Below are 27,375 nucleotides of genomic sequence, written 5' to 3'. Positions count from 1 at the left end.
CTCCTTACCCAAACACTTGTATTTTAGGTATATGTTTCTTAGGATACAAGTTCAGTGGCTATGACAGAGGCTTAGACAGGAGTTTATTCTACCTACATGAAACTTTTGAGCATGTGTGATAAGTCTACTTTGTGAGGTGGTTAGGGCAGTTATCCCCTATCTTGTCTTCCTGTTCTGCCCTTCTAGAGTCTTGTCTTTCTCTGTGTTTCTAAGTTGGTCTACACTTGATCTGCGTTCCAGTGAAGTAAGAAGTGGGGAAGGGTGGGGAGAAGGGCATGCTCCTTCCCTTCGAGGCCATGACCTAGCAGTTGCTTCTGCACATCCTCCATGGCCACACCTAGCTGCAAGGGAGGCTGAACAGTGCTTCCATTAGCTAAACACAATAGCCATGTGTCCAACTCAACATTCTATTGCTGAGTTAGAAGAGGAGGCAGGTACAGGGGTCAACTGGTAGTCTGTGTCACCTGCTGTTTCTCTGGCATAGACATCCCTATCTGTATGCCTGTCCATATGCCATATATGCCAATACTGCTGTCTTTTGATTCACTAGTTCTAGATATTACCTAGTGACTTTTATTCTACCACCCCTCACCTCCCCGCCTACTGATAACGTCATATTATAATTGCAGAATTTGCAAATACACATTTCTTCTTTGAGAAAAGATAATGTGGAGGCCAGGTGCAATGGCTCATGTTTGTAATCCCAGCACTTTGGGAGGCTGAGGCAAGCAGATCATCTGAGGTCAGGAGTTCGAGACCAGCCTGTCCAACATGGTGAAACCCCATCTCTACTAAAAATACAAAAATTAGTAGGGTGTGGTGGCATGCACCTGTAATCCCAGCTACTTGGGTGGCTGAGGCACCAGAATTGCTTGAACCTGGGAGGCAGAGGTTGCAGTGAGCTGAGATCACATCACTGTACTCTAGCCTGGGTGACAGAGTGGGACCCCATCTCAAAAAAAACGAAAAGATAGTATGGAATCAGAAATATGGGTCTCTACTTTGAGAAGTGAGTCTGCACTCAGCCAGCTGCAGCAACAGGTGTCTCCCAGCGAATACATCTGTACCATGGGTGCTGGCTGGAGACCCGTTGGGGTTGCATTTCACTGTTTCCCTACCATATGTCATTCTGTGCTTCCTGACACCCAAAGTGATAAAAGATAAGAGCTGGCTTAGATGCCTATAGTCTGTCACTACTCTTTGAAATATAGACCCTGGCCAGGCACAGTGGTTCTCACCTGTAATTCCAGCACTTTGGGAGGCCAAAATGATAGGATTGCATGAGCCCAGTAGTTCGAGACCAGCCTGGGCAACATAGGGAGATCCTGGCTCTACAAAAAATTAAAAAAAAAAAAAAATTAGCTGGGTTTGATGGTACACACCTGCAGTTCCAGCTACTCAGGAAGCTGAGGTGGGAGGATCAGGGTGAGACCCTATTTCTAAATAAATAAATATCTTAAAAATAATTTAAAAAATAAATATAGATTTAATTCTTAGGCTTATTTTAGTTTTGGGGTTTGCAAAGTAGATAATTACATGAAATCTTAAAACATGGCAAGTATTATAAATAGTAAGAATTCATAAGTTATAACTGTTAGTTGCTTATATTGTAAATTAAGTCAAGTGAACTCACTAATTGTCTGCCATCTCTCATCTCTTCTTCCACTGGGACTTTACTTAGGTCATTATGCTTCCAACTCTCCATATATTCACATATATGCACATATGGCTTGTCTCCTTGTTAACAGTAGTTGTAATACACTTCATTTAGGATGATACAGTGTTAGCTGGGTACAGTGGCTCCTGCCTATAATCCCAGCACTTTGGGAGTCTGAGGTGGGAGGATCACTTGAGACCAGGAATTTTAGACCAGCCTGGGTGACATAGACCCCTGTCTCTACAAAAAAAAAAAAAAAAAATTAAATAAAAATTTAAAATAAGATGTTATTTTAAATAACAATACAATGTAATAGAATTATTGTATTGTAAAATAATACAATAATACAATGTTAGAATAAATCCAAATTAAGTGTTTTATTAGGGCCACATAAATATTGTTCAACTGAGCCAAATACATTGTCCTTTTTATATAACTTTTTATTTTTCCTAAAGTTCATAATGTCTTCTTTTTTTTTTTTCATTTACGTTGTATTCTTTGAATTTCTGGTTAAATCTTCCTGTACACCCCCCATATTTCTTTGAAACTCCTCTCAGTGCAGTTTTCTGCACGTTCCAACCTGCCAGGTAATCTATCCATTTCCTTATTTTCCCAAAGATGCTTCCCGGGGCACTATGTACTGCTCAGATCTGACCATGTCATTCTCCAGGCCTCTGCTGCAACCTGGCCTCTTAGAACTTCCCTCTGTCTTTGTTCTGTGAGTGTCCTCATACTTTTTTCTTTGTTGGATCCCTTGTTTCCTGGATCCTATGTCTGTCTCTTTCTTGATTTACCCCTTCATTTTGCTGGAACACATTCTGTAGTATCTCCTAAGAAAAGGGTAAGTGGGTAGGAAATCTTTTGTCTTAGGACGTCTGGAAATCTCTTCCCTCCTTTCTGCTCAGTCATTTTCTACTCCCTCTCCACTTCCATCTTCAAGTGTTATGATGGTTTGGAATTTCTGATGTCCCTGGTTTCACTACAGATAGACTTTGTGTTTCGCATCTTCTGTATATGTGAGGTATTTTTCAAAAGGAAAAGACGGTGATGGGAATGTCATTACTCCACCATATGGAACGCAAAAATGCTTTTTCACTTTTCATGAGCATGGAAGAACATTTTTTTCATGTGCGTATTTAATCTTTTGATTATTCACTGGTTTGAATTATCTATTAATACCCTTCAAAGGACAACTTAATAACAATTGGCAGAAAGCACAGAAGTTCTAGTGCTTATTTTTCTCACTTGTTTCCTCTGAGATTCAGATGATGTTGGTGTCTCAGTTGAGTGGCATCCACAGTTATTTGCTCTCATTTTCAGATTGCCTCACGCCCGTGATGGCTGTGAACATGCTCACCCAGCAGGAGGTCCCTGTCGTTATTTTGGCCAAAGCTGACTTGGAAGGCTCTCTGGATTCAAAAATAGGTAAGCAGCTATTAAAATGTAACCACAACAGTATATTTTGCAGATTTAGGATCAAAATACTCCCGTGTTGCTGTCATCTGGAAGAGCTGACTATAGATTCCGTGGTCTGATCTGTCTCCTCATAAAAATGAATAGCCCTTCATTTAATCATCCCTTGTTTCAGAACTACATTTTGCAAATATGCTAGGTATATTGCACTTTGCTAGTTGCTACTGAGAATAATAAGAAATATCTGACCTACAAATCTTGCCAGTAGAGTTTGTTAAGACTTGTACATATGATATGAGGAACAATGCAACTCAGATGAAAATCCAATTTCAAGACTCATAGAACCATCCCAGGTATACTACCAACTTTAAAAAAAAAAGGAAGAAAAGAAAACTCGTAGAACCAACAGCAACTGCTGGGACGAGGGTTCAGATGAAGCACAAATGATCGATGTGGGCTGGGTTTTGGTGAAGGCTTTGTGGAGGAGGCGAACTCGAGCTATTCAAGAAAAGGATTGTGAAACAGCAGTAAAATTGAAGGCATATTTAGAACTGTAAATTGGATGTCCTTGGCAGCCTTACTCATTCGTGAGCATTCTAAACTATCGTCATGTAACAGGAAGTCTGAGAATGAACAAAAAGAAGGGAACCTAAAGACAGCTCTGTCCAAAATCTGCCTCCTTTAGGACAGACCTGTGCATTTGTCATTACCAACATTCCTACTGTAGATTCCAGCCAGTCCCCAGAGTCCCGAAACCTTGCAGAGAAAGTTATTTCCACACTATTTCCTAGCACACAGAAATAGCATTTCTTCTTAAATTCACATTTTTTCCCCTCATAACACTCAGATCAGTTTTTGATGAAGTTGTTTGAAGAAACGTCAAAGCAGAAAATCGATGTTACTCTCTTCTAACCATTTAAACCTAGAAAGTGTGTTGTTTAAAGAAATAATTCCTTCTGTTACCTTTATGCATTTTACAGTTAGTAAAATTTATTAATATAACCAGCTGGGATAAACGTAAAGGCAGTTTTTATTGATGTGGCTTTTGGGGGAGTTTTTTGTTTGTTTGTTTGATATTTTGAATCAGATTACTGACACGATACTGAGAGTTTTGAAGGAAAAAAAATCAGATTTTTTTAGGTGCATATGGAAAACTGTTTCTCCTGTTGTCTTGATTTCCCATAGTTTCATAATTAACTTTTTCCAAATTTTTGCTTTTTGCCCTCCAAGAAGAACAAGAGCAGAAATAAACAGGAGATAAAGTGGTGTTTTTGCCTCCCACCTGCACTGTTAGAAATAGTTCACATTCAACTCAGCACAACATGACTACCACCATGGCCTGAGGCATTCTTTATATGGCCAAATACATTTTGTGGTTACAGTGTCTTCTTTTAAACATTACTCCTAGTTCTTCCAAATTCTATTTTAGAATGTAGTAAATGACTGTTTTCCCTTCTTGACTATGAACACCTTTTGGTAGTATTTATTGCTTGCCATTTGTCCTCATCCTTCAACTCCACTCAACATTTATTCAATGCATTAGATGCATTTTGTCTATAATCTCAGCTAGAACACTACAGAACTTTCCATCATGTCACAGAGCTTTTCATCATGTTTGGGAGCTTTAGAACATGTCTCCCAAACATTCAACCACTGTTTTAGGGCGTTGTTCCGAGATCTGACTTAAGCACCTTGTGCAATACCCTTAGCTTTATATCTCTCAGTTATTCACACAATGTGTTGTATCCATGAGTATGTCAGCAGCTTTTACAGATGACCCTATAGCAGGGGTTCTCAACCAGGGGAAATTTTGCCACCAGGAGACATTTAGCAATTTTGGAGACATTTTTGTTTGTCACAACTCAGGGAGTGCTATTGGTACAGTTCAACATCCTACAATGCACAAGACAGCCCCTGCAACAAAGTCCACAATGTCAGTAGTACCAAGGTTGAGAAATCCTGCCCTTACAAAACCAAAGGGCTGGGGGAAAAAAAAAAAAAAACCCGTTCTTATGAATACCCGAAGCCAAAACAGCAGGCCTTGGCCCCCCTGGGTGAGTGATTTATTAATGCTCAACTACTCCTCAAGGACATATGTGGGCTAAAGAATAAATGTCTTCTTAGAATGTACTATTGCCTTTGGGAACAAAACATAGTTACCAGCTTTTGACTTCCTGACTGAGTGGATTTTTCTAGGATTGCTAGGAAATGCTGGAGGAGTCAGCCCCGCTTCTCAAGAGAACCCCACTGCCCTCTGCCACTGAGAGAATTCAAGAAAGAGGCTTCCACAAATGCTTACGATTTTCGGTGGCAAAAAAAAAAAGCACTCAAAAATGTATATATTAGGATTGTAACTATTAAAAAAAATAGGCTGGACACAGTGGCTCACACCTGTAATCCGAGCACTTTGGGAGGGCGAGGTGGGCGATCACTTGAGGTCAGGAGTTCGAGACCAGCCTGGTCAACATGGCGAAACCCCTTTTCTACTAAAAATACAAAAATTAGCCAGGAGTGGTAGCGCACGCCTGTAATCACAGCTACTCAGGAGGCTGAGACATGAGAATCACTTGAACCCGGGAGGCGGAAGTTGCAGTGAGCCGAGATTGTGCCACTGCACTCTAACCTGGGCAACAGAGCAAGACTCTGTCTCAAAACAAAAACAAAAACTAAGCAGAGGAAAAAGACTTAAAGGAAGTAATACCAATATGGTAAACTAGTAGTGTTTTGGCAGTGGGTTTCTCCAAGACCGTGTTCCATTTTCCCAACTAACGTGATGTGGTTTTAAAACTTCTATAACTAAAAGAGATAGTCTCCTTTAAGAAGCTAAAGCTGGGTGTCAGTACTGTCAGTTGTTTTGTGATTGGGGCACTTGTAAAGGAAATGTTTTGTTTTCTTCTCCTCTGAATAGGAATTCCCAGTACTAGCTCAGAGGACACCATCTTAGCCCAAACCCTGGGCCTGGCCTACTCTGAAGTCATTGAAACTTTGCCAGATGGCACAGAGAGACTGAGCAGCTCTGCTGAGGTTGGTGCCTAAGAACTTACTTCCAGAATGATCACCTTGATACAACTTTGATAGACATTTTCCTTCAGGTGCAAATTACAACCTGTTCCTTCACTCGTCCCCATACCGAACAGCCTGTGGCCTCATATCTATCAAAACAAAATAATATTCTTCAAGATCTAGAAGTTTGTCAGTTGTAAATCAAATTCAGTCCTCGAATAGAATGGTATCAAAGTAACTAATTTTATGTTGGGAATCTCTGCTTGAGAAAAATTATCTCTTCTAAGGAATCTCTGGTTCCTTGGGAGAGGTGACTGAAATTGTTTCTTCTTCCTAGAGGAGATATCTGCTCTCTCCAGATTACTGACATTATTTCTGCCTAAAGTGTAACTCACTTATAGAAATGAACAGGGAAGTTCAGAGTCATATTTATTTGGTCAGGTTTATCTCTTGCTAGCATGAAACAGCAGCACTTAAAGATGGTACATCTGGCAGGATTTGAGCCCAGCCTCTATGTTGAACTAACCTGGAAAGTAGGATGGAGGAGGTAGGGTGAGGGATGGGAGGAGGTAGTGGGAGCAGTGATTCTCAAACTTGAGCACACATCAGAATCCCCTGGTGGCCTTGTTAAACCACAGCCTGGCCCCCACCCCCACCCCACGGATACTGATTTAGTAGTCCCAGGTGAGACCCCAAAATTTACACTTCTAACAAGTTTCCAGATACTGCTGCTAATGCTGCTGATCCAGGGAACACATTTTGAGAATCAAGGGCTTAGAACCTTGCCACTTAATGTCTTGTCTCTGGACCAGCAGCACTGGCATCACTTGTTAGAAATGTGGGATCTTAGATCCCACCCTAGTCTAATAAGATCCCTATATGATTTGTATGTACATTAAAAGTTTGAGAATACTGGCTTAGAGCACTCTTAAACTTACCTGCACATTGGAAACACCTGAAAGTTTTAAAATAAAACTGATGCCTGGGTCTCACTCCAGATACTCCGATTTGATGGTTATTGGTGGTGAGGGGGGCATGGATCAGACATCAATAGTGTTCAAAGCTCCCTAGTTGATTCTGATGTGCAGCAGAGTCTGGGAACTACTGACTTAACATAGTGATGCCACACCTGGCCATGGCTCTGAATCACCTGGGAGGTGCTTACAGGTCCCACCTTGGCTGATCTTGATTCAGTGAGTCCTGAAGATCCAAGTTTTTCATGTTTGCGACTATCTGGCTATATTTATATCTATAGAATAAGGGAATAACGGTCAGGTTTTCTCCTTTGTAAGGAGTCCATATTTTATAACCCCATGTTTGTGGCTTTACTTCATAAACTGCATCCCCAGACATGAGTCATGCTCTAAGATATGGACCCTTATGCCTTTTTTTAGACCTTGTTTGAGCAGGTTCCCTAGAGGTGGAGCAGAGCGAAGTCACAGTGTCTGTAAGGAGCCCCAGTTAACCCTCTACAGGGCAAGAAAGGGGACACTTGTGGCCAAAATTAGGCTTCTGAAGTGCCTAGTGAAGCATCCACTCTTTAGTGCAGTACCCTGAGCATGAATTATGCTTCCTGGCTTCTTTCACACAGCTTCAGATGGTCTGTTGAAGCCTCTCCTGGCTCTAGGCTGAATATCTAGAGTAAAAGAATTATTTCAATAAGTAGAAGGAGAATGGCTAGGGAAAAGCTGCGTTCATCTATGAGCTTCTGGAATGGAAAGACAGTGATGTTAGGAGAAGACTGACTTTCAGGAGAGTTTTTTATGATTTGCATCACGACTGTGATAATGGGAATGCAGAAAGACACTTCAGACCATTCATGAAAAGGGCTGCTTTTGATAAACATAGCTGTATTTTCTTATTCTTTATGCCTCTTGACTGTAAGCTCCTTGAGGACATGGGAAGATCGTATTTATCTTTGTGCCCCCAATGGCTAGCACAAGCCCAGCACATATAGATGCCCAGTGGGTCTTCATTGAGCAAATTCGAGGGTACCCACAATCCAGGTTGTTACCAAGCCACAGTGGCTCAATTCATATAATTAGTTTGGCTCTCTGAAAAGCACCAAGTGAAAAGATAATTTCTCTTTTGCACTGTTAGTGGTCTGTCCTGCTGTCTATAAAATGGGAGCATTTAAATATAAAAAGAGTGGTCTGGTTCTTTAAGCTGAAGCCTCAGAATGTTCCTCTGCTTGCCTGAATTCCTTCTGCTTTAGGATAATATTGAATTTTTCTTTTCTGAATAGTTTCCCCCCAACAGGGGAGTAGTCATTAAAACTCCATATCGTGCAGTTCTGTACTGGCAGCTAAAAGCTGATATTTGATGATCTCTGTAGGTGTCACAGGGCTCCGGTGATAAAGAAAGCCACAGAACCAGGGCCAACTTAGACACATTAGACACAGTAGACACAGTGCCTAGGGCCCACAATACTTTTAGAAGCCTCTGCAAAAGTTTTAATTTCTTTTAAAATCAGAAGAAAAAAATGAACTTTTAGGGTCAAAAGTTATATTTGTCTTTATATTGATGCAGTTGTAAAACATAATTTTTAATATTATCTGAAGGAGCAAGGAGCCTACAAAGGCAGAAGCACCTGGGGCTCATGAAAGCCATGATACAGCTCTGCACAGAACTGGTCCCTTGGGAGAGCCACACACAAACATGGCAGGACTGGTGGCAGCATCGGGGTGGTGACTCGTGCTATGCAGAGAGGAGTGAGCCTTCTTTTCTCTCCCTGTCAGTTCACAGGTATGACCCGGCAGGATGCTTTTCTAGCCCTGACTCAGAAAGCCCGGGGGAAGAGAGTGGGTGGAGACGTGACAAGTGACAAACTGAAAGACTGGCTGATTTCGCGGCAGCGGTACTGGGGCACTCCAATCCCCATTGTCCACTGCCCAGTCTGCGGCCCCACACCTGTGCCCCTGGAGGACTTGCCTGTGACCCTGCCTAACATTGCGTCTTTCACTGGCAAGGGAGGCTCCCCACTGGCGATGGCTTCAGAGTGGGTGAACTGTTCCTGCCCAAGGTAAGGAGACACATCCCTGCAGCGGTGACTGTGCCTATGGCCCCATACCTGCTAGGGCTTCAGACAGCCTCCTCCCTCCTGGTGCTAACTCTTCTCCCTTTTTCCCTGACTTCCACAAGGTTGGAAAGAACACTGTAGGTCTTTGGGGCCCTTTAAGAGAAGGGTCTGGAATCTGTGGCCCTGCCTCTGCAATGGGCATACTCCCTTCTCTGAGCTGTTGGAAGCAGCAGTGTCAGTTCAGATCTATCCCAGAAACATCTGATCCAAGTGATGGAAAAGCTCTAAATTTTCCTTACAGCTTTGTAAAAAACCACTTTCCTCCATTTTGATATTCCAAAGAGCCACGTGGAGGGGAGAGAAAATGTTCTCTTCTCCGCCTTGCAGTTTTCCAATATAGTGACTGTAACAACAGTGGAGATTTTATCACGAGTAGCAGAGTAGTAGCTAAGAGAGCAAGTGTGCTCAGGGGCTGCATTCTTTAATACGCTGAAGCACCATGGTTCCTTTCTCCTCATTTTGGAAGTGGAATTATGTTTTTCTGTCTATTCACTGGCATGTCTCAAGTGTGATTTTTAATGATGCTCTCCATATCAGCTAATTAAACAAATAGCGGATACCAAGTTCCAGTATTTTCCTTCTTCTGCGGAGAAGCCATTTTTCTCTGCCTTATATATCATGATGAGGATATTTTAAAATAATTTTGTATTCTGCCAGTATAGAGCTGAGTTACTAGGTTGACAATTAGGTAACCACGTAGTGTAATTGGAAGTCTTGAGCTGGGAGTCAGATCAGTGATGGATTCAAGTCCTGGCTCAGCCTTCTAACTAACTGTCTAGCCTTGGGAAAGTCATTTACCTTCTCTGAGCGTGAAATCCCTCATTAGGAACAAAAATAACCCCATTGAAGGGCTTTTTGGAAGACTAGAATTAACACATGTAATCCTGCACAGTGATACCTTCTAGGCCTTCAATAAATAGAAACCTTACGGCCATCCAGCCAGGGACTTGCCAGCCATCCTCCCAGGTCCTCACTGAGGCAGTTTGGAAGTTCAAGGTGAAACTTGGAGGGAGGTATATAGGAAGGCCCAGACCATTTTAGGGTAGAAATGCTGGCTCCGGGAGGAAAATAGCACACCCTGTTTGTTGATAAGCGCTGACAAAGGGCTTCCCTACCAGAGATGTTGGTGGCCTACATACAGCACAGCAGTTGTAGCCTTATTGATGAAGATAAGGTTTCCTGCTTGGCTGCAGAATTACTGGAGGGCAGAACCTAGGCCTTGGTGTTGGGCAAGGCTCCCTGGATGATGTTTTTGTTTGTTTGTTTGTTTGTTTGTTTGTTTTTTGAGATGGAGTCTCGCTCTGTTGCCCAGGCTGGAGTGCAGTGGCGCAATCTCGGCTCACTGCCAGTTCCACCTCCTGGGTTTACGCCATTCTCCTGCCTCAGCCTCCCGAGTAGCTGGGACTACAGGTGCCTGCCACCAAGCCTGGCTAATTTTTTATATTTTTAGTAGAGATGGGGTTTCACCGTGTTAGCCAGGATGATCTCCATCTCCTGACCTCGTGATCCACCTGCCTCGGCCTCCCAAAGTGCTGGGATTACAGGCGTGTGCCACCGTGCCCGGCCCCTGGATCATCTTAATGAGCATCCAAGGCTGAGAGCTACTGAGCTAGTGTGGCCGAGCAAGGCAGCCCAGTGGTACAGACTACAGGCACCAGAGCCCACCAGATGTGGATTCCTTACCCTTGAACTACAAGACCTTGGACAGGTTTCTTAACCTCTCTGAATCCTAGTTACTCATCTGAAAAATGGGGATATGAGCAGTATCGGTCTCATAATCCCCAGGGCTACTGGGGATTAAATGAGATAATACTTTTGAGGTACTTGGATCAGTTCCTACTACCCAGTATTATTATCATTACTATTGGAGCTAATCCTGATAACATTATCACACTGTCTATCACTTCTATCCCTCCTGCTTGCCACGTAGCTTCTTCCTTATCGTCTAGTTTTTAGTATCAGCAATAAAACATGTTAGTTGCTTTCAAGTCCAACAAGACCATTAAAAAGGAAATCAGCATGGCAAATGTTAGCCAGCTGTTATTCCTTTTATAAATTGAGCCCTGCATTTTCTCCCTCACTTGGACCTCACTTGCACAAGGTAAGTGAGGAAGAAAAAGTAATCTTTATTTTCTAATTATTTCCCAAAATAGTATCTGTGTTCTGGTTGATTGCTCTCCAAATAAAAAGACCTGGCTTTAATTTAGAGGCGCACTGTTGAGATCAGCTTCTTAGAGCAGCCCTGGGTGGTAGGAAGCTGGATTCCCTGAGGGCTGTCTCTGAAAATCTTCTACTCTTAGAGATCACCACTGTTCTCATTGGGAGGTCCCCTGATTAAAATGCAGGGAGTCCCAAAACCCTGCCAGATCTAGGGCACCCATGCTCTCTGCTCAGCCACTGCATTTAACCAGCTGACGAGGGAGCTAGAGGACTATGTGGGGGACTGGCCATTTCCTTGGGTAATATTTGTAAAGCTGGTATGAACTACTTCACAAATGGAAAATAGAAATACAACCCTTCTTTTATTCTTAAATTAAAAATACACTCAAGCCCATACATGCTAAATTAGCAGAAGATTTATCAGTTCCTCTTGGGATTCCTCATCCCTTCTCCCCAAATTCTCCAATAACCCCCAAAGACTTACACTGCCCAAAGTGTGATATTTGGAGGGGCTATGGGCTTCACATCCATGCCTTAGAAGGGAGAGCCTGCTATGGCTACCCACTGCCACAGAAGGCCCTGTTGATAGCTGGTCCTACCCATCAGACAGAAGGTGCTGATTCTCTGCTGATCCAGGCCTTGAGGAATCTCCAAGGCAGCTAATCCCCATCCTGTGCTAGGCTTAACTAAGGGCACCTTCTTTTGAGTTCCTAGGTAGTGTGGCTTTTGGCACCTGGTTCTTTCAGTCCCACAGGCCCACAACTCTAGGAATGTTCTTAAGAATGAGTGTAGCAGCTGGGCATGATAGCTCATGCCTGTAATCCCAGCACTTTGGGAGGCTGAGGCAGGCAGATCACTTGAGGTCAAGAGTTCGAGACCAGCCTAGCCAACATGGTGAAACCCTATCTCTACTAAAAATACAAAAATTAGCCGGGCGTGGTGGCATGCGCCTATAATCCCAGTTACTCAGGAGGCTGAGGCAGGAGAATTGCTTTAGCCCAGGAGGCAGAGGTTGCAGTGAGCTGAGATCGAGCCACTGCACTCCAGCCCAGGTGACAGAGCCAGACTCCGTCTCAAAATAAAAAGAATGAGTGTAACACTTGGGCCCTTGTGAGACCTTGGTCCTGCTGGACATGTCTGTCCCTAGGACAGGGATTCCTTTTTCTTTGCAACCCTTCACATATCAAGGATCTCACTTTATTCTGTCTTGAACACCAGGGCTTTCTTCACTCTTCCATAAGGAACCTACCTTCAGGCAGTGGTCTGGTGGTAGATATGTAATTAGCTCTGGAGGGGGGTTCCTGATTTCTTGCATTTGCCAATTTCCATGATGTGCATACTCCCATCAGGGCCAGTTTCAAGCTACCAACTTGCCATCTTTTGTCACAGTGTTGTGAAGAGATGCCCCAATTGATTCTTACAGGCTGGCATGAGCTGGAGCAACCATTGCCTTTGGGGCCTCCAAGGTGGTTTGTCTTCCTCGAGTCATCCTGGTAGATTTCTGCACCTGTCACCCCAGAACAGAAGTAGAAGAAAAATCCAAGTTGATTTTCCACACATCTCCCTATATTTGGTTCTCATTTCTCTTCGTGCGTTGATTGGCTTCATAAGCATCATAAAGTAGGCATTGGCAAAGGCAATCTTGACATGCCTGGAACAGAAGTTAAGGCACAAAAGAGATACCTAATCCTGTCTTGTCCTTTTGGGTGGTGAGGCTTTCTACCAGGTTAAATTCAGAGAAGTGGAAAATAAGGCTTTTAATTGTTGAAAATTGAAACTTTTATTTGTAAATTTCTTTAAAACATCACGTATTATACAATGTAAAAAGAGAGCTTTCCCTGAATTGTCTTTTCATGTGTGGCTTTATTCTTTTTTTTTTTTTTTTTTTTTGAGACACAGTCTTGCTGTGTCACCAGGGTGGAGTGCAGTGGCACGATCTTGGCTCACTGCAACCTCCACCTCCCGGGTTCAAGCAATTCTCCTATCTCAGCCTCCCGAGTAGCTGGAACTACAGGCACATGCCACTATGCCCAGCTAATTTTTCGTATTTTTAGTAGAGATGGGGTTTCACCATGTTGGCCAGTATGGACTCGATCTTTTGACCTTGTGATCCACCCACCTCAGACTCCCAAAGTGCTAGGATTACAAGCGTGAGCCACCACTCCCAGCCTGTGGCTTTATTCTTATGACATTTTAAATTCATACTTATAGCTCTCTCAAAAGCTGATGGAAAACTGCATTAAAATTTAAAAAGAAACCAGTTGATGAATTTCATTTCTTTCTTAGGTGCAAGGGAGCAGCCAAGAGAGAGACAGACACGATGGATACTTTTGTTGATTCTGCTTGGTACTACTTCAGATACACTGACCCTCACAATCCGCACAGGTAAAACGTCCCTGCTGATGTCCTTGAGCATGTGTCAGTGTGGATCCTCCTAGAAGCAAAGACCAAGATGGAATTAGACATGCAAGAGATTTCTTGGGGGAAATGCCTGTGCAGATTAAAGGGGAGAAGAGGAGCAGTGGGCAGAGAGTGCTCTTAGACCACGATGGAGCTATGACAGGTGTGAAAGGAGAAGGGAAAAGAAGGAGGATCAGGTAGAGGAGCCTCAGCCCACAGCACAACTCTGAGAAAGCCTCGACCTGGCCAGTGGGAAGCCCCAAGCAAAGCTTGTCCATTAGAGTCTTCAGTCAGGCTAAAATGGCTCTGCTCCAGCCCCTCCCTCTACTCTCCTGGGAGCAGCCTGGGAGAGCAACATGGGCTGGCAGGAACACACCAGAGTGGGTCCACAGATGCAGCAGCTGGAAGCTGTCAGTCAACTGTGCACCTCGGAACAGGCTCTCTTAAAGGGAGAGTGCTACATCATTAAGTTATATTATTCACAGCCAAGTAAATCACAAGTACAACACAAATACAAAACAGAAAAAGGAAGGAAATGCTACTGTGATATCCTCCTTGCAGTGAACTACATTTGTATGATTGTAAAGATGTAATGTTATTTATTTAACTGAAAAGAATGATGTAACTCTACAGAGAAGGTAGCAGGTAGGGAGGGTGAGACAGCTAAGAAGCCTCACCTCTTACCACATAGTAGATCATTTCCTAAATTGATAAATCAATGAAGAGTATAAACATGTTTTGTTTTTTGTTTTTTTCAATAATTGCCGGGAGAAACAACCAAAAGAATTAAAAGTGGCTAAGAGACAGGCTTGAGGCAAGGAAAAAATTGGGGCTGGAGACCACTGTTTTTCATTTTAAATCTTTCAGTACCATTTGATTTTTAAGCTGTATTCATGTGTTTCTTTGAACTCTGCCCCCCCCACCCCCCCAAAAAAAAGAAGCAAATTAAGGAAAAGAGAGCAGTAGGTAGCCTTGTAAGGAGAGAGAATGAGAGCCGAAAGAAACTCTTCCAGAGCCCAGGAAAAAACACAGCATTGTGCTTAAAAGGGCCTTGCCTAATTGCTCTTGTCCATGGCAGAAACATTCTGGAACCCTCTTACCTACATATAAAATATGCCTCCCTATTCTTCGTGGTTCTAAAATAATATCTTTCTAGTGAGACAGATACTCCTGCCCTCACCCTGCCAGAATTTCAACCTGCAGTGTTATGATTCTGTAATTTGAGTTCATATCAGATATGAGGGGGATCCTTGTCGGGCGTGGTGGCTCCGCCTGTAATCCCAGCACTTTGGGAGGCCGAGGTAGGCGGATCACCTGAGGTCAGGAGTTGGAGACCAGCCTGACTAACATGGCAAAACCCCACCTCTACCAAAAATACAAAAATTAGCTGGGCATGGTGGCACACACCTGTAATCCCAGCTACTCGGGAGTCTGAGACAGGAGAATCGCTTGAACCTGGGAGGCAGAGGTTGCAGTGAGCTGAGATCGCACCACTGCACTCCAGCCTGGGCAACAGAGTGAGACTTCCTCTCAAAAAAAAAAAAAAAAAAAAAAGAAGAAGAAAAAAATGAGGGGGATCCTGAGTGAAAGATACCCTGCAAAGGCAGGAAGGGTGCAAGGTGACGACTGTGGCTGGGAACCACCAGCATTGCCTTATCTGGCCCACAGAGGGGCTCCCCTTCAGGGCCTTCCCTCTATAAGGGGCCATTGGTGCATTTCATGTAGAAACAATCGGCTTAGAATGCAAGTGAGGTCAGGCTTTTTCCTTTCTCAGAGTGATTCAAAGGAAAGCCTTCACACAGATGAGGGAGACTCCAAGTTACCGTGGCGGGAGAGACATCCTGAGACCGTCACAGCCCCCAGTTTGTGAACAGCAGTGAGCACTTCGTTTCCCTCATGACACGCTGTGGTTAGCTTCAGCCCCGGCGCGAGTTCTCCTGGGGTGGTTTCCTGAGTGGATCATAAATCTGAGCTGTAGCTACTTTCAACATTTCACTCCTTAATATATCCCAAACTTGTTTTCCAGCCAAATACCATCCTTCACTTCCCTTTCTTTTCTGTTGCTCGGATTGGCAGTTGAATTTCTTTAGGGAACTATTTTTCACAAAGAAAAAAAGTGTTTTTAAAAAATTTTATCAGAATTCTGGTACAGTGACTGGAGAACACCAAACTATATTAAGATGCAAATATGTGGTGGTAGCCAGGCCCTTTTTTCTAGCCTCAGAGCTGAAGCCAGCCAAGTCCATCCTGGGGAAAAAGGTGGCTTGAGGTGTCAGGGAACCAATTCACAAATATTCGAAGTCCTCCAAAGGCAAAGGTTTGCTTGATTGGCTGACCTCAAGGGATGGCACTACCTTGGCAACACAGAGGTCTGTTGCCAGCCAGTGCTGCCCCTCCCACTGAGGGTCCCAGCCAGAAAATGGAAATGGCATTTCCTTTCCTCTCCAGTGTCCATTAGGACCCAAGAGTACGAGAAAGCCTTTCTATTAGTATCTGTTGGCCAAAAAGTATCTGTTAGGTGAGAGTTATTGGGCTATTTTATGACTATTCACCTTAAATATGCTGCATTGCATTCAGTAAGCAATATATAGGCTCTTGCTGACTATATTTTCAGACTACTTTAAAAAATAAAATCAAATTTCTATTTTAAAATAAACATTTACAGCTGGGGCACAGTGGCTCACACGTGTAATCCAATAACTTTGGGAGGCTGAGGCAGGAAGATCACTTGAGGCCGGGAGTTTGAGACCAGCTGGGCTGAACGTAGCAAGACCTCGTCTCCACAAAAAATGTTTTAAAAAAATTAACTGATGGCCAGGTGCAGTGGCTCACACCTGTAGTCCCAGCACTTTGGGAGGCCGAGTTGGGCAGATCACCTGAGGTCAGAAGTTCAAGACCAGCCTGGCCAGCAAGGCAAAACCTCATCTCTACTAAAAATATAAAAATTAGCCGGGAGTGGTGGCAGGCACCTGTAATCCCAGCTACTCAGGAGGCTGAGGCACAAGAATAGCTTGAACCCTGGAGGCGGAGGTTGCAGTGAGCCGAGATCACGCCCCTGCAACCCAGCCTGGGTGACAGAGTGAGACTCCGTCTCAAAAAGAAAATAAAAGAAAAGAAAAAATTAGCTGGGCATAGTGGTGTGTGTCCGTAGTCCTAGATACTTGGGAGGTTGACGCTGGAAGATCACTTGAGCCCAGGAATTGGAGGCTGCAGTGAACTATGCTTGTGTGACTGCGCTCCAGCATGGGTGACCGAGCAAGACACTGTCTTTTTTTTTTGTTTGAGACGGAGTCTCGCTCTGTCGCCCAGGCTGGAGTGCAGTGGCGCAATCTCGGCTCACTGCTAGCTCCGCCTCCCGGGTTCACGCCATTCTCCTGCCTCAGCCTCTCCGAGTAGCTGGGACTACAGGCGCCCGCCACCACGCCTGGCTAATTTTTTGTATTTTTAGTAGAGACGGGGTTTCACCGTGGTCTCGATCTCCTGACCTTGTGATCCGCCCGCCTCGGCCTCCCAAAGTGCTGGGATTACAAGCGTGAGCCACCGCGCCCGGCCGACCCTGTCTTTAATAAAGAAAAAAAATGTTTTTTAATGTGAAAATAAATTAATAAATAAAATAAACATTTAGTATCTGCATGTTAATCTTCATTGTAAATACCACATTGCCCTCTATTGGTAGGAACTCCGACATCTCAATTGTGTAATCATAATAATAAAAATTAAAGTGAATCTAGATATTCAAGGTGCGTTGTAGCAAGATGCCTTTTTTTGCTGGTATGTTTTCCTCTTGTCCTCATTTTATATGCAAATTGCTTTTGTTGAAATATGTCACTAATATGTTCTGTAACCATTTTTATAATTTCATAAATTAACACTTATCTGACTTTTTTCTTTTTTATTATATAAGCTTTTCTCATATATATATATATTTGTTTGTTTGTTTGTTTGTTTTGTTTTTGAGACAGTCTCACCCTGTTGTCCAGGCTGGAGTGTAATGGCACGATCTTGGTCCACTGCAACCTCCGCCTCCCAGGTTCAAGTGATTCTCCTGCCTCAGCCTCCTGAGTAGTTGGGATTACAGGTGCCCACCACTACACCTGGCTAATTTTTGTATTTTTAGTAGAGATGAGGTTTCACCATGTTGGGCAGGCTGGTCTCGAACTCCTGACCTCAGGTGAGCCACCTGCCTCGGCCTCCCAAAGTGCTGGGATGACAGGCATGAGCCACCGCGCCCGGCCTTCTCTTATATTTTAAAAAGAAAATCATTGCTATTCCCTGATACAGTTCGTTTCAGGGCATATGCATATTATAATAGACCTGTTTAATTTACACAATTGTGGCAAAGCAGGTTTTTAAAAATGCCCCTATCTCTTTCTTACAGCCCTTTTAACACAGCAGTAGCTGATTACTGGATGCCTGTGGATTTGTACATTGGAGGGAAAGAACATGCCGTCATGCACTTGTTCTATGCAAGATTCTTTAGTCATTTTTGCCATGACCAAAAAATGGTTAAACATAGGTAAGCACTTATACTGCTTTGCAAAATAATTCAGTTCCATGAATAGCAACTTTAAGCAGGTGTCAGTTCTTCTGAAGCAAGGTAAATGCATGTAGTAGAATACTAGTTTTCTAGTATGCTTTAGAGGTTATTGTCAACCTTAACCATTTGAGGTCCATTTATATTGCTTAATCAGTTCTGGCATGTGATGTTACATGCTGACATAGAACCTAGCCTTCAGTGCTTCTCTGTTTACTGAGTTAAGTAATTAAGAATTGTACCTGTGAGGCAGAGAGGAGTGGCCCATAATGTTTTATAGCATCTCATGTGAGGTCATGCTTATCACCCAGTCTTTCTGTGTCAGCTCTGTTCCTAAGCTTGACTGAATCCCACCTTGATGCATCCCTCTAAAAAATGTATAGAGTGGATTTGAAATAGAGAACCACATTGTAAAAACATCAGTAAATTCTTTTCCTGTTGGCCTATTGTAACCCTTCCCTCATAATGTTTAGAAAAATGTGTGTACTTTTTCCCATGAAACGTATCATATATAAAAATTACATATTTAATGTATTTAAAGAATTGTACAACACATTAAATATGTAATTTTTATATATGAACATACATGCCCCACTCCTCAGCTTAAGAAACAGAGTATTACAGGTACCTTAGAATCCCCAAGGTGCCCCCTCTGATTGTGTATCGCTCTTCTACGCCCACCACCTCACCCCTAGCTAATACCGATCCCAGATTTTTAATTCCTCACTTTCTTGCTTTTCTTTATAAATGTATCATTTCTGCATGTATTTTTAAACTATATATTGTCTGGTTTTCCTGTGTTTGAACTTTACATAGGTAGAATTATATTTCAGGTATTCTGTCTGGCTTTCCTCACTCAACAGTTTTTTGAGATTCAGCAGTGCTGACGGATGAAGTTATATTTCATTCCTGTTTCACTGCTGCATGATATTCCATTATATGGAATGAAACTTCCAAAATAGAACTCAGTTTATGTATCATACCACCATTAATGGTGGTTGGACTGTTTTGTGCAATTATGAACAAAACTGCTATGAACCTTCTTGCACATGGTTCCTGACATATGCGTCACCATTTATTTAAAATGTGTATCTAAGAGTAGAATTGCTCGATTGTAGGATACGCACATGTTCAACTGTCTTGAGAAACACTAAACTGTTTTCCATAGTGGTTACCTAAGCCTATACTCCCACTAGTAGAAATGAGGGTTCCAATCACTCTACATCATCATCAACATTTTGTACTATCCAACTTTTAAATTTCACCAAACCAGTGGGTATATAATGGGTCACGTGAGTTAAATTTGAATTTCAAGACACAGATTTTTTTTTTATTTATTTTTTATTTTTTATTTTTAATTTTTGCAGGTACATAGGTGTATATTTATGGGGTACATGAGATATTTTGGTACAGGCATGCAATGCATAGTAATCACATCATGGAAAGTTGGGTGTCCATCCCTTCAAGTATTTATCCTTTGTGTTACAAACAATCCAATTATACTCTTTTAGTTATTTTTAAATGTTTAAGTTATTGTTGACTATAATTGATTTCTTAACGAAGTTTATCATGTTTCATAGGTTTATGAATCTCTGTGATCAAATCCCTGTTTGTGTCCTATGCATTTATTTTTTCTAGATTGTTTCTCTTTTATTGCTTTGTAAGAGGTTCTTTAAATATTCTTGATACTAATCCTTTTTCAGCTATATGTATTGCAAGTAGTTTTTTCTAGTTCTTGGCTTGTCTGGTTTTTATGGCATCTTTTGATGAACAGAAACTCTTAATTTAATGTAGTAAAAATTAATAATCTTTCCTTTATGGCTATTGCTTTCGGTGTGTCAGTACTGTTAATGGAATAGCCCATCCTTTTCCCCACTGATCTGTAGTGCCCTCTCCATCATAAATCAAGTTGTCATATATTACAGGGCTTATTGATAGGATCTTTATTCTGGGGCTACAGGTGCCCACCAGCACGCCCGGCTAATTTTTGTATTTTTAGTAGAGATGGGGTTTCGCCATGATGGTCAGGCTGATCTCAAACTCCTGACCTCAAGTGATCCGCCTGCCTCGGCCTCCTGAAGTGCTGGGATTACAGGTATGAGCCACTGCGCCCAGCCAATTTCTTTATAGCTATCTTCCAGTTTCTAATTGTCTCTCTGTCTCTATCTGCTGATTAACCCATTCTTTGAGTTTTTTATTTTAATTATTCTTCATTTCTAGAAGTTCTAGATTTTTAAATTTTCCTTTATTGTTTTTATAGTATTTTTGTGCTATCTTTTAAGCCTTTATTTTCTAAAATAGATTAAACATACTATTTTATATTATCTGATAATTCTTTATCTAATGTCATTATGGGTCTGTTTAGTCATTTGTTGTTTCTGCTGTTCTCACTCATGATGCCTAGTTCTTTGGGGGATGGGGTACAAGGGGTGTTTTAAGCTTATATTTCTTGAATCTTTTTTTTTTATAGGAACTCTTTGGAACCTCTCTGCTAGAGGTGATTTTGTGTTAGCTTCTCCCTGTTGCCTGGAGATGCTACCAATCCAAGATCACTTTAAACTGAATTTTCTGCTTGAGGTTTTTAGGACCATAGGTAATATGAATACAGTCCCAAACCCACATGAGGGTCAACTTCTGTCTACAGATTCTCAGGAGAAATACTTATCTTTCCTCCTACACATCACCATGGTCAAGATCGGCGAGTTTCCTTGTTTATCTCTTCTAACTACAGGTTTATTTCTAGTTCATTGATGATTTCTGGTTCATTGACAATTCCTGCCTTGTTTGAGATCTTGTTCTAGACTCCCAAGGTTGCTTAGGCTTTAGGTTTTGTGTCCCGTCTTTTGTGTGCCACGCCATGCACAAACATTTATGATCACAGGGGTTCTATAGATACGCCCGGGGTGGAAGCTGGCTTCAGGAACTGTGTTTTCCTAAGTTGGGTTTGTCTTTGTTTTGCCAGCTCAATGTATTGTATATTCCAACTGACTTTTTCACTTGTTTTTCATCAGGACAATAATTCAAGCTCTCTTGTCTGCTGTATTACCAGAAGCATAATTGCTGGATTTTTTTTTTTTTCAGTTGTTGTTATGTTGTTTTTCTGTTTTGTTTGTTTACTACAACATCCTTTAGAATATTTTCTAATTACAGAGAAGAAAAGGGGGGAAATATCTGATTATTTCCCTATCCAGATAACCCATGTTGACAGTTTAAAAAAAAGTAATACATGTCTAAACCATTTTGTAACTACACAGAAAGTGAACATTGTTGTCTCCCTCCCTGCACGCCATTCTTCAGCCCTTTCCTCGACCTTTAGGTTTCTTTTTATTTCTGCCAGGAAAATATTTTGCCTATCCCCACATGTGTTTTTATTGATACACTCATTTTAAATGTTGCTTATATTGCATACATGTCCTTTGCTTCTTTGACTTAGTAATATAGCTTGGTGGTCTTAACATATCAACACAAACAAATATCACATTCTTTTTAATGGAGGCATAGTATTCCCTCATATGGATATACCATAATTTATGTAAGTGGTCACCTATTCTTCCAATTACTTTTTTTTTAAGTCCAGTGATCCTCTTTATTGATATGCTTAGCAAATAATTGGGAGCATATATGTAGGCTCAAGTCCTAACACTGGGGAATTCTGGGTCAAAAAATATGTGTCTTTAAAATTTTGATAGATAGAAAAATATTACTTTTAAAACTTTTGAAATGCAGACAGAAACCCATTTTCATTAAAATGAAGCACATTGAAAGCTCCTTCCCTTCACTTAACCCTCGGACCAGATGGCTGACTCTGCACATGCATGCATGGATTAAAAGACGTCTACTGTACAGAAAACTAATTTAGGGTCTAAATTAAATGCTTAAAATAAATTTATTCTCATTAGTCCCAGAGACCTTCATGTATAAAAATAAACTGGTCTGCATCAGAAGGATACTAAAAACATTAACAGCATTACTCCTCATGTAAACAAATTTGTTAAAGTGTTTGTACTTTAGGTTCTAGAATTTACCAGTTCTGCTTTGCATTTCTTATGCCTGGAAACTAATTTACCTAACTAGATAAAGGTTGTCATTGATTATGGGAATTGTGTCCTGTTACCGTCATGGTCTCATGGATATTACACACTTTTAGTGTTTTTTTGTTTGTTTGTTTTTAAGAAATTGAGTTTAGGTTGGATGTGGTGACTCACACGTGTGATCCCAGCACTTTGGGAGGCCAAGGTGGGTGGATTGCTTGAGGTCAGGAGTTCGATACCAGCCTGGCCAACATGGTGAAACCCCATCTCTACTAAAAATACAAGAATTAGCTGAGCATGGTGGCATGCGCCTGTAGCCCCAGCTACTAGGGAGGCTGAGGCACGAGAATTGCTTGAACCTGGGAGCTGAAGGCTGCAGTGAGCCAAGATCATGCCCCTGCACTCCAGCTTGGGCAACAGAGCGAGACTCTGTCTAAAAATTTTTAAAAAAAAAAAGGAAAAGAAAAAGAAAATGAGTTTAATCCCTTGAAACAAACAGATAAAAGTTTATATTCGTCAAAGGAAATGTTCTCCAGTGCATGCAGTTGCGCACACCTATGTTCTTAGCTACTCCAGAAGCTGAGATTGAGGCTGAGGTGGGAAGATTACTTGAGCCCAGGAGCTTGATTCCAGCCTGGGCAACATAGCAATATCCTGTTTCTAAAACAAAACAAAACAAAAAACAAAGGAAATATCCTCCATGGGCTAGGGAGAATTGATTAGAACTTAAGTTTAAAGACCAAATACAACTTGAGAAACATAGGCCAGGTGTGGTGGTTCACACTTATAATCCCAGCACTTTGGAAGACCAAGGCGGAAGGATCACTTTAGGCCGGGAGTTTGAGACCAGCCTAGGCGACATAGTGAGACTCCATCTGTAAAAAAAAAAAAAAAAAAAAAGAAAAAAAATTAATGAGCCAGATGTGGTGGTGCATGCTTGTAGTCCCAGCTACTTGGGAGTCTGAGGCAGCAGAATTACTCGAGTCCAGGAGTTCGAGGCTGCAGTGAGCCATGATTGCCACTGCACTCCAGCCTATGCAACAAAGTAAGACACTGTCTACAAAAAAAGTTAGGGGAATAGCTCCTTCTTATGTAGGTCTGGAAGCAAAGACCATATGTAAGTGATTTCTAGCTCCTTAACAGTAGAGTGTATTTTTGCCAGTTTCTGAATGATTTTTTATAGAAGTACTCAATCAGTAAATTATTCAATGGCCAAGTATTCTAAGGTATAGGACAGGGTCTGGCTATTTTTATGACTTATTTACAATGGTTTAAGGCTATATTCAAGCAGGAAAAAAGGTTTGCAGCATTCTAATATAATTTAAAAATGCAGTTTCAAGTATGACTTTGTTTTTACTCAAATGCATTGCCAATTTGCAGAGCCTCCAGGTAACACCTGGATTTTGCTTTACCATCAACATTAAGGAACAACTATATGATGTAAATTGAAATAGACCTATGGAGTTTTGTTTTTTTGAATCTGTTTTTAAATTCTGTTCAAGATTCTGTCCCATGCTTTCCTCCTCCAAAAGAGACTTATTTTAAGTACTGAAAATGCCGACCTTTGAGGAAGGTACAGAAAGTCATCTTAACTGTTACTCAGTGCTGCTGTCAGCATTACTCTTGTTGGAGCACATCAGGGCAGCAACAGCCTCTGAAAACTCTCCTGGTGCATTACCTCTTTCTTAGAGGTGTTTTGGTAAACCAGTCAGCCACACATGAAATGAAAATCACCCACTTTCTGTGATGAGTAATTTGGAATTCTGCAATCACAATTTTTGAGAGGCTCCAAACAACTTTATCAAGCTGGGCTGGGAGGAAAAATTGAGATCTGTCAACCACATGTGTATTTCTGAAATCTGTATAAATCAGAATTTCCTAGTCTAGTTCTGTATTCCTTTTGGTTAGCATTGTCATTTCAGGAGGCTATTTGAGATGATAGTACAGCTATTCCATTTTAGTTTAACATTTCTGAGCCCCTCAGCCCTTGTCTCAAGTAGCAGCTCTGGAACAGGAATCCAAAGACCTCTGTCCGTGTTCAGTGGTGCCCCTGATTAGCTGTGTGAACAAGAAGCTGAACTCCTTTGGGTCTCAGTGGCATCGTATGTCAGAAACTCAGTTATCTCTGAGCACCCTTTCACTCTGATTCTGATTTCTTCAAATACAGCAAAGGTTTATGTGTGTCTAATCATCTTTCCTGTTTTCTAAGAGTTGTGGACATTTTTTTTTCATCACCTGCACGTTTAGGCTTGCAATTTGAACTTTAAGGTCTCCTTACCATGCATAAGAGGCTGGCCTCCAAGTTAAGTGTGCCACCACACAGGACAGCAGGTGCTTTAGTTGTGTGGTCTGAAATACCAAGTTAATGATTAACCAGGAATTAATCTAAGCAGGAAACCCACAAAAGAAGATATCTAAATGATTAATAAACATTTTATCACACTATAAAATAATAAACATCTTACACCGTAAAATGTTTCCGTCCCAGCACTATCGCTCACACCTGTAATCCCAACACTTTGGGATGCCAAGACAGGAAGATCATTTGAGTGCAGGAGTTCGAGACCAGCCTGGGCAACACAGCAAGACCCCATTTCTATGATTTAAAAAAAATTTCCCACACTGGCAAATATAAATTATTCAGCAGTGAGATGCCATCTTCCATGTAGTAAGGAAGCTAGCATAAGAGCAGCTCTCATATATTGTAGGAAGTAGCTTGGAACAATCTTTCTGAAAAGCAGTTTGGCAATACAGAGTGAGAGCCTTAAAACTATTCATTTTTGGATGCACTAATTGCACTGCTAAAAATCTATCCTAAGGAAATAATCAGAAATGCAAACTTATGCACCAAGATGTTCCTGTAAGTGTTATTTCAAGTAGCTAAAAATTTGGATACAATCTAAATGCCCCAAAATGCTGAGACAGGGTAAATAAAGTATAATCCATCTACGTGGAGCACACTTATACAACACTTTCAATTAAATTACAAAGAATGTTTAATAACATGGAGAAATTCATCTGAAGTAATGAGAAGTAGAAAAAGCAAGATACAGCTTGGTTATCTTTGTCTTTATATATACATGCACATATATACACATACTCAAAGCAAGAGAAAAGACTAGAAGAACTCATGCCATCATGTTAACACTAGCTATCTCTGGGTAGTGAGCCCAATATACTTCTGATTTTTTCCAGATTTTTTCCAATGATTGTGTAACTTTATCATTTACATATGGTATATATTCTGAAGAAGGAAAATATGCTGAGCCTCCTGCTGTGGTTGTGGGTGTGGGGTAGGATCAGCTTTCAGCTTCCCTCCTTCTGGTGGTTAACACCAGGTTGAAAGAGAGGGGGCACATTAGAGCATGGGAACATGTCGTGGCCCATCTTCACTGAATGAGATCAGGAAGCCTTTTCTCTCCCTTTGTGGGAGACTGCTGTAAACATGGAATCTTGTCACTTTTTGTTGTAGCGTGGAGAGCACAGCAAGCCCCTATCCACAGAGCTTTCTTCTCTGTTTCTCTGATCATGCCAGAAACGGGGCTACTGGGAAAAGGAACAGGAAGGGAAGAGAAGCTTTACTTGGGTCCTGTTGTATTAGTAAGCCCTCCTTCTGTGCCACTGACTGGCTGCTAGGAAATGGGAATGGTGATATTTCAAGAATAAGTCATGGCTAATACTTAGAAACTAGGCTAATTATGTGATATGATGGCCCTGGGCACAGAACAAGGAGGAAGAAGAAGGTAAATTTAGTCTGATTTAATGAAAAGTCCAATTTGGAGACCATTTTCAGAGATCTATGGCCTTCAAAAATCTGCAGCCTGGCAGGCCACTCTCCCACCAGGTCAGTGGAGTGGGCAGCAGGCTATCTGGGGCTTCATGAATAGGTAAATGTCATATGCAGCAAGAAGGTGGGGCTCTGATACATCCTGATATTCTTTGCTCATACTGTAATTAGCACATTCCTTGTATATAGTGATTTTTTTAAGAGCACTTAAAATGGCCAATGTTCTGAATTTCCTTGTTTATCCTAATAATTAGCAACTCCCTTCCCTCCCTGCCTCCCTCCCTCCCTCTCCTCCCTCCCTACCTTCCCTGCCCTCTTTCCCTCCCTCCCTCCCTCCCTCCCTTCTTTTCCTTCTTCCAAGTGGGACAAATGTGGCCTTCAATGCCCAGCAGCTATCGATTGTTGCAATTTCTCAATTAGTGCAGTCTAAACTAAGGAAGAAATTGTGAAGATCTCCCCCAAGTTTTCATCATTGTGCTTACATATAGCTGTGCTTCAGTGTAAGCAAGCATGATCTACCTGCAGAGATGTACCGAAGGAGTAGGAAGAAAGCTGACTCAGATAAATCCAGGGCCTTCTTCAAGGCAGAGGCCCTGCCTAATGCTCCCGCATTTGATGGTCCCTGAGTCAGAAGGGTTTGTTAGTGGTTTAGAGTTGTAGATTTTCCGCTCGCTTATAAAGGCCCCTGCTGTGCACAGTCACTATGATGAATGAATAACTCAGTTGCATACACAAGTCTGTTCCCAAGTACCATCTGTTGAGTGAATGAATGAGTGAACAAAAGGGAAACACATTACCCCAATTGTGAATCTGAATAATGAACTTGGCAATGTGATGTGATCTCTGCTCCAGCAGGCCTGGGTTCCAAGTCCAGCAGGGCCCTTGACGTCCTTTGTCCTTCATTCCCGTGCACCTTGCGCCTCCATATCACATTTGGTCTTTCTTGTAGTGTTGATGGTTATTTTTGAGCATGTATTGGGCTGCCTGTTCTTATTGTAAGCTCTCCAATTAATTGCCCAGTGCTGTGTACCCAGTTGTCATGTAAATACATGTTGAATGAATAAACAAGTGTGATTCATTCAGAGCTAAACTACACATGACAGTAGACATGGCCAGCTTCAGCCAAGAGAGTGAAAACCAGATTCCCAACACCCTATGGCTCATTCCCTAGCTCCCTGGAAGAGTGGAGGGAAAACACTTGGGAATGAGCAGGATTCTAGGAGCTGGGAAATGCCCCTTTCCCCACTGGGAAATTCCATGTGAACACTCATCAGGGCATTCCCCTGCTCTCATTCTCTTGGTTCGGCTGCT

The 27,375-nt window shown here is 41.9% G+C and overlaps 1 protein-coding gene and 1 long non-coding RNA gene across 3 annotated transcripts in view; one reads left to right on the top strand and one right to left on the bottom strand.

The window, feature by feature from the left end:
- Positions 1 to 27,046, bottom strand: LOC116473564 (uncharacterized). Its single transcript, XR_004249339.2, has 4 exons — positions 26,862 to 27,046; positions 24,556 to 24,626; positions 12,562 to 12,819; positions 1 to 1,331 (listed from the first exon to the last, which is right to left on the bottom strand). It is a non-coding gene; the product is annotated as an uncharacterized LOC116473564 (long non-coding RNA).
- LARS2 (leucyl-tRNA synthetase 2, mitochondrial) overlaps positions 1 to 27,375 on the top strand; it is a 171,736-nt gene that overhangs the window by 104,093 nt on the left and 40,268 nt on the right. For both annotated transcript variants that reach the window (XM_032161828.2, XM_032161829.2), the window contains exons 10-14: positions 2,978 to 3,082; positions 5,979 to 6,094; positions 8,812 to 9,095; positions 13,599 to 13,697; positions 18,091 to 18,228. In XM_032161828.2, coding sequence (XP_032017719.1) covers positions 2,978 to 3,082; positions 5,979 to 6,094; positions 8,812 to 9,095; positions 13,599 to 13,697; positions 18,091 to 18,228 — 742 coding nt within the window. The remainder of the gene's footprint in view (positions 1 to 2,977; positions 3,083 to 5,978; positions 6,095 to 8,811; positions 9,096 to 13,598; positions 13,698 to 18,090; positions 18,229 to 27,375) is intronic.

This window comes from Hylobates moloch, unplaced genomic scaffold (genome assembly GCF_009828535.3).
Source record: "Hylobates moloch isolate HMO894 unplaced genomic scaffold, HMol_V3 SCAFFOLD_8, whole genome shotgun sequence".
Lineage (NCBI taxonomy): Eukaryota > Metazoa > Chordata > Mammalia > Primates > Hylobatidae > Hylobates > Hylobates moloch.
This window is presented reverse-complemented; position numbering and strand designations above follow the sequence as displayed.